The sequence below is a fragment of the Ipomoea triloba genome, chromosome 5, assembly GCF_003576645.1.
Source record: "Ipomoea triloba cultivar NCNSP0323 chromosome 5, ASM357664v1".
In the NCBI taxonomy this organism is placed as follows: Eukaryota; Viridiplantae; Streptophyta; class Magnoliopsida; order Solanales; family Convolvulaceae; genus Ipomoea; species Ipomoea triloba.
This window is the reverse complement of record NC_044920.1, coordinates 32,150,728-32,162,394: the sequence shown is the minus strand read 5'-3', so window position 1 is coordinate 32,162,394 and position 11,667 is coordinate 32,150,728. Positions and strand designations below refer to the sequence as shown.

The 11,667-nt window shown below is 34.1% G+C and overlaps 1 protein-coding gene across 3 annotated transcripts; it reads left to right on the top strand.

Moving 5' to 3' along the window:
- The first annotated feature begins 6,129 nt into the window (after positions 1–6,129).
- LOC116019049 (high mobility group B protein 15-like) lies at positions 6,130–10,612 on the top strand. 3 transcript variants are annotated; one of them, XM_031259121.1, is made up of 9 exons: positions 6,130–6,223; positions 6,328–6,423; positions 6,982–7,108; positions 7,484–7,704; positions 8,020–8,098; positions 8,690–8,852; positions 8,930–9,049; positions 9,305–9,717; positions 9,806–10,612. In XM_031259121.1, the coding sequence occupies exons 4-9, from the start codon at positions 7,538–7,540 to the stop codon at positions 10,235–10,237; spliced, it is 1,374 nt and encodes a 457-aa protein (XP_031114981.1). In that variant the 5' UTR covers positions 6,130–6,223; positions 6,328–6,423; positions 6,982–7,108; positions 7,484–7,537; the 3' UTR covers positions 10,238–10,612. The 3 variants fall into 3 exon arrangements, with proteins under 3 accessions (XP_031114981.1, XP_031114983.1, XP_031114982.1); XM_031259123.1 differs by lacking the exons at positions 6,130–6,223; positions 6,328–6,423 and adding an exon at positions 6,497–6,526; XM_031259122.1 differs by lacking the exons at positions 6,130–6,223; positions 6,328–6,423 and adding an exon at positions 6,533–6,763.
- The last annotated feature ends 1,055 nt before the right edge of the window (positions 10,613–11,667 follow it).

The window sequence follows — 11,667 nt, the reverse complement described above, 5'->3', positions numbered from 1 at the left end:
AAAAAAAAAAAAAAAAAAAAAAAAACTTGACATTCTATAGGTATGATTGTCAAAATATTATCATGCTAATTCTATTATTTGTATTTGTACTCATAATGATTACAGTTTTAGAAAAAATCAATGATGGTATACTCATTAATTAGTATAACTTCAATATCGTTATGTAAATATATCTATTGTATAATATGTTTATCTATATATACTTGTATCCTTGTATGTAATGTTGTGGTTCTCATTATATTCCTCTATAATCTACACATTTTAGTTACTCCTAACTCGCTAATCTATGGGTTTTGAATCAATGTTGTGGTTCCCAATATATTATTTCATAACATCCTTTATGAACATATTTCCCATGGCACAAGGATATTAGTCATGATAAATGCAGTAAAGTTAATTGATAGTGACACATATACTGTGAACTGGAGTTGTATAGTTCATGTCATTAAGAAAAACGAACCAAAAAACGCTATTGCAACGCTTGAGAAAAAGTATATGCTCATCGTACTTGAGGATGAAACAATAAGTAAATAGTAAAAAATTTCTCCCTTTTATTATTAATATTAATATTATTATTATTATTATTATTATTATTATTATTATTATTATTATTATTATTTTTATCATTATTAGTATTATTATTATTATTATTATTATTTATTATTATTAAGATGCTCTCATTCACCACCAACATCATTGTAAATGCTATATCTAAATGCAAGGAACTCGGGTTCAATCAATAGTGTTTGACAATGACATTGGAATATATGATATCACTTTACAAACCAACAAATGGTACATCATCTCAAATGTCATTATCAAACATGTCCAGATGAACTATAAAGTACTTGATCACAAATACAATTACACATGAATTTTAAATGGTCGGACCGGTGTCCAAACAAGTGACAACGATGACACAACATTTGCTCCCATGTAAGTGGTTTATTTGTTTCTACTTACTTTAGTTACAATTTAGATATTTACAATTTCGTTATGTTCTATTAAAATATATATGCATCGAGACTATTTCTTTTAGCATTTTTTTCTCTAATTATTATATGACTACTTTAACCAATTAAAAAATATTAATTTAAAAATACGCATTGGGCATTGGTTTAATCGCGCAACGCGCGTGTGATAACTAGTATTATAATACATCTAGTAATGTCCACACCTCATTATTTATAACATAATGAATATTATATTTTAATATTTCAATTTATTCAAAATTTTAATTTTTTAACAATTAAACTTTTTAAGTTTTATATAAGAATACATGTTAAAATATTATAGACCAGAATAAACTAATAAATAATACGCATTCTAATACAAAATATAAAATATCAATTGTATTATAGACCAGAATAAATTAAAATATTACAAAATTACTAGTTGTTATTAATTTTTTATTAATATAAATTAAAAAATTACATATCTATTTATTCCAAATTTTATGAAACTTTTTTAAATACAAATAAAATATTTTACAGGCTCAAACCCACTCCCATCATCCATGTGGGAGTGTTAACCGGGACACCGGATGCCACTAGACCACAAGGTCGTCAGCTACAGGCCTCATTTTATAATGATATTTATTTATACTTTGCAATAAAATAATAAGACGAAGGTGTAGAAAAGTGTTAATGGATACCTATGTTACTCAGTCAATTGAGTGATCAAATTTAAATGTGAGTATGAATGTAATTATTATTTTGGATATATTAATGTTGACATGTAAATATCAAGATGTGATGTAAGCACCACGTCAACTAAACTAATGGTAATATTAATACCATTAATTATTGTCCTTAATTATGGTACAATGACTAAATTAATTAAATAAAACATTATAGTACATGACCTTTATATGTACTTTGACCAATAATCAATTTATACAGTTGAAGTACCTAGACAATTACACTTACATCATGTTTTGTTTATGGAATAAGTCAGGAATAGAATAACATTCATGGGAATAGACATATTTCATTGCTTGTTTTGATCATTTTTTTCTTAGGGAATAACATTCCTAAGAATGAGTTATCCCTTTGTAAAGGGAATAGTTATTCCTAGGGTGATGTGTGTTTGTGTGCGTGTGTGTGTGGAAGGGTTCAGGTGCGGGTATAGCTTCCCTTGCGATTGTGCGATTATACATCTTAAGCATTAAAATGGTGCATCTTAAGTATACAAACTACACACCTTAAGTACACAAACAAAACACCTTAAGAACACAAAACCATGCACCTTAAACATTAAAAATGACGCACTTTAAGTACACAAATCACGCACCTTAAGTATTAAATTGGCGCACCTTAAGAACCTTAAGTTTCAATAACTCACGCATTTTAAGCATTTAAATCATGCACCTTAAGAAGTAAAATCACACACCTTACGCTTCAAGTTGATACACCTTAAGTTTCAACAACTACTCACATTAAGGTTAAGCACACAACCCACGCACCTTAAGCACAAAAATTACGCACCTTAAGAAGGAAAATCACTCAACTTAAGTTTGACCAAGATGCAAAAATTACCAAATTGCCACTACATTTTTTTTCTTTTTTGTAAATTGTTGGGCATCGGCAGGGTTGGCCGAGTTCAGCCCCTGCTCGATTCGAGACGTGGCGCTGTGGCTTACCATGGAGGAATGTGGTTATATGGTTAATGTCCACCTACCTATCACCAATTGGTTTTAAGTAGGATATGACAACCAGTTAGCCAAAGAACTCTGTGGTTAAGCGTGCTTGACTTCCGGCAGTCACGGGATGGGTGACCCCTTGGGAAGTAAGCATAGTGCAGCGTTGAGATCCATCAATTGGTATCAGAGCCGAGGTCACGGGTTCGAATCGATGGCGAGGCGAAAGTCGAGTCTAGTCCCAGGTTTGAGAAGTAAGCATAGTGCAGCGTTGAGATCCATCAATTGGTATCAGAGCCGAGGTCACGGGTTCGAATCGATGGCGAGGCGAAAGCCGAGTCTAGTCCCAGGTGGGATGTGGGCGTAGGTCAGGCGGACCGAGTCAGGCATGCTGCATAGCTAGGAGGGAGATTGTTGGGCATCGGCAGGGTTGGCCGAGGCGAAAGCCGAGTCTAGTCCCAGGTGGGATGTGGGCGTAGGTCAGGCGGACCGAGTCAGGCATGCTGCATAGCTGGGAGGGAGATTGTTGGGCATCGGCAGGGTTGGCCGAGTTCAGCCCCTGCTCGATTCGAGACGCTGTGGCTTACCATGGAGGGATGTGGTTAAATGGTTAATGTCCACCTACCTATCACCAATTGGTTTTAAGTAGGATATGGCAACCAGTTAGCCAAAGAACTCTGTGGTTAAGCGTGTTTGACTGCCCAGTGCTTGACTTCTGGCAGTCACGGGATGGGTGACCCCCTGGGAAATAAGCATAGTGCAGCGCTGAGATCCATCATAAATCTTCGACATTGATTTAAGTAAGATCAATGGCTCAGATTTAACCGTACAACCGCATGGGACAAAACCAACAACATTGGAACTGAATTATATATATATGTGTGTGTGTAGGGTTTCAATGAGATCACTTGTTTAGTTAAGATCGTGAGATCAGATCTTGTGCATCCATATAATATTTTTTTAATGGTCTAGATTGATTGACACATACACTTCGTTCGCACACATTTAATCATCGTTCACGCACACTTCAACTTGGAATCTTAATAAATCTAGACCAATAAAAAATTTTGAGATCAAATCTTGTACATCAATCTAAAAATTTTTAATGATCTAGATTGTTTGACACACCCACTCCGTTCGCACACATTTGATCATCGTTCGCACACATTTAATCACCATTTGCATACATTTAATCACCGTTCGCACACAATTTAACTTAGAATCTTAATTCAATCTAGACCATTAAATTATTACAGGGATGCACAAGATTTGATCTCATGATCTTACCTAAACAAGTGATCTCATATGATCCTAACTGATTTAGGATCACACCTATTTAGGTGAAATTGTGTTTAGACCATTAAAATTTATTAGATTGATGCAAAAGATTTGAACTCATCATAATCTCACCTAAATAGGTGATCTCATAGGAACCTTCCCATATATATATATATATATATATATATATATATATATATTATCATTAATATTATTATTATTATTTTGTATAAGGATATTTATGTCTTTTAAAAACCTATTTCATTTCTACTCCAACTAAATACTAAAATACAATTCCTAAAGTGTACTCATTCAGCGAACCAAACAATAGAATACAATTTATGTTTTCTTCTTTAATAGCATTCCTATTCTCTCAAAATTCATTATGTGAACCAAACGTGCTATATATATATATATATTAAAATTATTCATTCCATCCCAAAAATATTATCCACTTTTATTGGAAACACATATATAAGAAAATGTTGTAATGTATCTAATGATATATTTCTATTCATGTCCATAATAAATATATGGTAAATTTTTTTCTTAAAGGGTGTTTTGGGTAATGGAGTAATAAATGATGTATTTATGATGACAAATTTTTTAGAACAATGGGGTATTATAATAGGCCTGTAAGTCTACATACTTCCTTTCCTCAACCAAGCACAAAGAGTTAATCGCCTTACCTGAGGCTCGATCTCATGACTTTTTATATGGGAGAGTCATTACATAATCGTTATATTGTGGACTAGGGTCCACAGTGCACTGTGGATCCTGGTCCGAGACGACGTCGTTTTGATGTTAGTGGACGCGAACCCGAATGACTTCATGGAATTCATTGTCTAGAATACACAGAATGATTTGAGTGACTACACAGAATATTGACACAACTACACAGAAATCATCATCCTAACATTCGAATACACAAAAGACGTCACAACCTATGTTTAAGTACCCCTAATATGAATACACAGAATCGCAATCTATAATACACAGAATGCCTTCAAAGAATACACAGAATATGAAAACACCAAATACACAAACACATCACCCCTGTATTTAAGTACCACTAACATGAATACACAGAATCCTTGTCTAGAATACATAGAATGACTTGAGGGAATACACAGAATATTGATACAACTACACAGAAATCATCCACCTAACATTTGAATACACACCCCTAACATGAATACACAGAATGTCTTCAAAGAATACACAGAATATTAACACAAATACATAGACCGGCCGAAACAGAAAACGTGATTTTCAAAAAAACAAACCATTAATTAAAATGACCAAAACGATGTCGTTTTGGTGCATTGTGCACCCTGGTCCACAATATAAATTGTCGTCATTACATGCCATCTGAGCACAAGTCCTTGGCAATGTGATCTTATTTCATTTTATTAATTTCTCAAAAATATTGTACATAAATATAAATTTGTAATGCTATATAATTGGATAAGAAAACTATAAATTTTTGTTCATATTAAGTAAAACGTTTTATATTCAATCTCGATTTTCTTTATATATATATATATAACTAGCACTACTCAATTAGGGAAAAATTCATTAATCAACGCATGATTGGAAAGAATAGAAACATCACCATATCATAAGAATAAACAAGAAAATATTTTTACAAATTAATACTTATTTCTAATTTTTGTGACCCTTAGAATAAGTGATGGATGATGTGATGACACATGACAGACTTTATAAAAATAACAAAACTTGAACAATTCACCAACGCTCATAAGACTTCCAAATCTCATAAATTGATGGTAATAATGAATCAATTTGACATATGGTTGAGTTTGATTGGAGTATTGTGAGGGCATAATGAAGTGAGAGGTCCAAAAATGAGAGAAAAAGAGGGGCCAAAGAAAAATGAGATTTTTTTTTACACATGAGACATGGGAAAAAAAGCTAGTGGTTATGGGGATTTGGGGACTTATTCCTAAGTTTAATTCTTGGTAATTATTAATTAAAACTTAGAAGTACCTGCTATCACGGCACCCAAATCTCACTCAAGAAAAAAAATAGAAATTTCTTTTCTGGTTTTATATTTTGGTTAATAACTTTATCCCTTTGTTAAAAAAAATTATTATTTAGCTGTTCAAGTAATCCCCTTTCTTGTCATTATCTCATCATCATTATTAAGCACCATCTACATATAAAAAAAATATTCAGGCTTTCTTGTTTATACTAATATATATTAATACATATAATTTTCATATTGTTTGAAAGAAGCTGCACATAAAGCTTTCTTTTTCTCTCTCCGTTTTCTCATTGTTGTTGGTAAGTCTTATGTTTATTTGAGGTATTAGGGGAAGTAAATATTGTTGAACCTTATTTCTCAATCTGGGTTGGTAATTTTGGTTTTTACTTTTTTGTATTTTTAGGTTTTGTGTTACTATATACATGCAAGAGAGGAAGGACAGTGGTGATGTTGAAATCTCATGGTGGGATTAATATATAGACATAAAGCAAGTATAAAGGTGAGGTGTTTGGTCTTTTTTCTTGTTCTCCCTCGGACATTTCCTTTGGCTAATGGGCACTACCCCACAAATTTTTGTATTGCCTTGCCACTACTGTGCAATGGTAAAGGAAGGAGAGTAATAGTAGGGTTATGGGTTTTGTACCATATGCAAATCTTTATGAATATTGCATACAATAAAGAGGTTTTTGAAGTTGTATTAAAAGTGGGGTACCGTAAAGAGTAGAGTACAGATCAATTGCTTGTCATATCTTCGGAATGTCAGCAAAAAGATCACATAGCTTGTGTAGATTACAGACCTAAAAGACATTTTGGGCTCTTTATTACCTGACACCAACAGGGTTTGTCATTTATTATTATTATGACATTGCTTCTCTCTGCTTCATGGGGCAAATTGTTTCTGATGGATGGTTTAATATTTGGTTGGATAATTTTAATTTTAATGAAAAGATTTCATTTTTCAGAGGGTGGTGTGGTGGGTTGCATTGATTGGTCATTTTGTTCCTTGTTTGGTTGTCTCAGTCTCAACTCTGATGAGAGGAATTCATGTGTGTGACAGATATCTTGTACCATTTGCTTCTCTTGGGTTTTGAGCATTTCTATTTGGTACTGGGATTCTGGCCTGGGACTTACTTCACCTAATGAGGTGCTTCTTCACCTCTTCATTCATAATATCATTACTAAAGGTAGCTCTCTCCTCTCCTCTCCTCTCCTCTGCCCTTTCATAGCTTTTTTCCAGGGTGAAAACTGCAAACTGCAAACTGCAAACTGCTGCTGTTTATTTGTTTCTTTCTCTTCTTCTTTTGTTTTACTTGCAATACAACAACATGTTTATTTTCTCTTTCTGCTGCTGTCTCTTACTTTTCTTTCTTTTGTCCCTTGTCTTTGCATAGCAATTTTCTTGATTTTAGGCTTACTTCTGGGAACAAAAAACAAATCTTGATAGCTTTTGCATGTTGTCTTCTCTTCCCTTCACTTCCTAAAAATGTAGTCTTCCAATCATAACTGTTTTACATCTTCAGAGATTGTTGTTATATTGTGTTTTTCCTGTGGGTTTGCAGCATAGAGAAAGTGGATTGATAGTGGAAGGTGTTTGATAGATAGAAGGGTTGGCAATGGAATCATCTTCTACTCACAACAGCCCTATTCCCCTCAGAGAAGTGCACCCTAACTACTATCCATATCCACCTCCTTTGGCTACATATCAGGATGTTGTGGCCTCACCTCAACTCTTCATGGATACATTGCAGAGACTCCATGCCTCTCTTGGAACCAAGTTCATGTATGTTTCAACCTTTAACTACTTGTATATTAATTATCTTTACTTATGTTGAATGTTTTGTATTACTTTATTCTCTGCCTGTGTTGTGTTGTGTTGATCTCTTGCTTACACACAATGTACTGGAAAGATTGACATAAAGATTGTTGTCTATAGAGCTTTTGTTTTTGGTTGGTTGAAGGGGAAAAAAAAACTAAAAACATATACACCTTACCAAAAAGATTAACTACTTTGCAGTGTTCCTAAATTTTAATGACTTAGCTGTGTATTCCTCTCCTCTGTTCAGTAATCTATATTTGCAAAACTATGATTCTTCAGGATCCCTGTTATAGGGGGCAAATATCTGGACTTACATAGGCTCTTCGTGGAGGTTACTTCTAGGGGTGGTCTTTCAAAGGTAAGATCGATTTATTCACTTTGCTATCTTCTGGGCAGAAATTTATGGATAAAAATGATTCCTTTTTGTTCTTTTTCTGGGCTTAAGGCAACCAGACCTTTACCCTTGTTAAGTATTATTGAACATAGTTTTGATCAATATGAGCAAATGTTAGGCAGTATTAGCAAGCTAGGAAGTGAAGATTGCATCCCTAATTTATATTATATTACACAAATGTTCATAGCTTCCAGCACATTGATTCCTACCATGTAGTGCTTGAAAAGAACTGTATTTTGCTACACTTGGAATTCTTTAGCTACTTGCTGATTTTTGTTCACTGCCTTCTATCCGAGGTGGAGTTTTGAAGTCACTGAGGGTGTCTTAAGGCCTTAGTTTTTATTTTTATTTTTTTGGTGATCTCACAAGCAAAGCCAAGCTGATGATTTAAGTTATGATTGCAACTGAGACTTGGAATTTTTAAATATAAGAGTGAAAAAGGACATCCCCCTCTCCTCTCCCACATGGTTACATGCAAATCTATTGTGTTTAAAGTAAATTGTTTTGGTATCTATTTTAAGTGCAGCAGGATATTTACGTGAAATGGGATTGCAGGTTCTTGGAGAGAAAAGATGGAAAGAAGTAACTACCGTTTTTAACTTTCCCTCCTCAGCTACAAATGCTTCTTTTATTCTTCGGAAATATTATGCTTCATTGCTCCACCACTATGAACGAATTTACTATTTTAATGCAAAGTGTTGGACTCCTTCATCAGCTGGTGCGTGAAAAACCCTTAAAGCAAAGCTTCTCTTATATTTCATGAGTTTTTTTACTGAAAAGTATAATCATCTGCAGATGCTTTGCAGAATGTGGCCATGATTACAGCTCCGCCTTGTAGGCTGGCTGGAACACCACAACAATTGCCAGACATTCAAGCTGATGTGCCAGTTTCGCAGACAGTTAAAGTAGCTAAAGGTGGTCACTTTTTCCTCTCATCTTTTCTACGTAACTAATAAAAATTACTTCTCATCCCAATAGAATTTTGACGATCTCCCATCTCACTTTACAAATTCAGTTGTTTGCGTTTTAATCATTTAGATCAGAGTTAAAAAAAAGTTGTGTCTAAAAATAGAATCCGTTGTTTTTTGGGGCGGCTGTCTTCTTGTTATCTTAGATCCTCTTATATTGTGAGACACACAAACTCATGACTCAAGTTGTTTGTGGTTGCAGAAACTGTTAGACCACCAGCAGGTTCTGAAGTGTACGGTGTTATTGATGGGAAGTTTGAGAGCGGGTATCTAGTAACTGTTAAAATTGGATCAGAGGATTTTAAGGGTGTACTATATGCCCCTCCGAATTCAGCAAACCAAGTACAACAGCATCAAAGTGTCCCTCAAATGCAAATTGTCCCTGTAAATAGCACTGATAATAATGCAGCATCAGGAGTGGTCCGGAGAAAGCGTAGGAAGAAATGTGAAATTAAAAAGAGAGACCCTGCTCGTCCAAAGCCTAATAGAAGCGGCTATAACTTTTTCTTTCAAGAACAGCATGCCAGGCTGAAACCGCTTTTTCCTGGGAAGGATAGGGAGATCAGCAGGATGATTGGTGAGGCATGGAACAAATTAAATGAGCCTGAAAAAGCGGTATATTAACCAAACTGTTCCTTTTTTTTTTTTTTGTACTTAGATGTTCATTGGGTCATCACGCACAAAATATTTTGTTTGAGACCAGATTTATCAGGATAAAGCTATTAAAGACAAAGAAAGATACAGATTGGAGCTGGAGGATTATCAGGAGAGATTAAGGACAGGGCGACTCCAAGGCCATGCAGCGCAAATGCAACAGTCATCTTTTAAACCAGCTGCTGCAGATCTAATGGTTCCAGTCCAAAGTAAAGACGGGAACACTTCTCCTTCAGAGGAGGACGAGGCAAGCTCCAATAAGAGCGAGAGGAGCAGCTTGGAAGATCATAAAGTCGAGGACAAGGGTGTGGATCTGGAGGCAGCACTTCCCGGGGTGGAAACCGAGATTGAAAGTGCCACTTTGGGGAAGGGAGTTGACACGGTCGTCGAGTACAACAAAGACAACAATGCTGCAATGCAGAAGGAAGAAATTTCATTACCAATACACCCCATGGGAGACAATTCTTCAGTACCCAGCTAGTGAAGGAGCGAGCAATGGAATGCATGGAAGCAAGCATTTTCATGACAGTTAGTAAGTAAAAGGTATGGGTAATTTGAGGTGCTGAAGAAGAAGATTAGATTGTTATGAACAGTGTAGTTATTCTGCCTCTTTCTGTGCTTTTTTACTAATAGCAATGCTACAAGGAATGAAACATGTTAGATACATATCTTTGGTAGCTATTAGTATTAGAGTAGATAGAAGTGTAGCCTAGCACGCGTCGCAAGTAAATTGTGAAAGCATCCATCCATCCTGTTTGATAGGTGGTAAGAGTCCATGAAACTGAGATGGGCAAATTTTGTTGGAGATACATCATGAGAACCAAAACCTTTTTCCTAAGTAGACCTAATTTTTGCATGTTACAGTGGCTAAATTAGACAAATGAATTATTATTGTTCAGGTGAGGACCTCGCCCGAGAAATAAGAACCATTCACAGTCGTCTATTTGTCCAGATCAATGAATTAGATGTAATTTTAAAGAAACAACGCAGTGGCATTTTTGTAAATAACTAAAATTTTGGTGCAATTAATTGTGTTATAAGTGCAAGTAGTTGGTATACATTTGCAAGTGAAAAGTGCAAGTAAAATTACTTACAAGTGCATTTATTTTCACTTACAAGTGCAAGTAATTTACCTTGTTAATATTTGTGCACCTAATTATAACGTTGGGTGCAACTAGTTATAATGTTAGGTGCACTTAGTATTGATGATTGCACTTGTTATACAATTTACTTACACTTAAGTTCACTATATGAAACTTCTACTTACACTTATAATATATTTTGCTTGCACATCAATGCTCAATTATTTACGAAATGCCACTACGTTTTTTTTTTAAATCACTGTTTTTGACATGTTAGATCTGAATAGGTGAACGGATGGCATGCTATATATATATATATATATATATATATATATATCCACTGTGTTACTCAAATTTAAAAATTATTCTTCCCAATAGTTTAAATTTTTCTCAAGTGTTTTGTAGGCTCGTCAATTTACAAAAATCATATTATAATTATTGCTTTATTTATTATCATTCTAAAAATTATAATTGTAATTATAATTATTACTATTTATATTTGAATTAAGCATGTCAAAATTTAATTTAATTTATAATTATAAAATACCAATTCAAATAATTAATATCAAAATTATATATATAGTAGATTTACATTGCATAATTTTTTTTAAAAAATTCACAACAAAATTAAATTAAAAAATGTTTTAACACAAATTTTAAAAACAGTTGGTCGTTGCTCCACACGCATCCGTTGGGACATACCACCAGAAAAAAAAATTTGCCAAAAACTCATCATCCTATTAGCTAAAAATCACTACCTTCAAATTTTAGCTCTACAAAAACCTCAAAAGAAACACTGATCTTCTTGCTCTAAGTTACTTAAAGGATG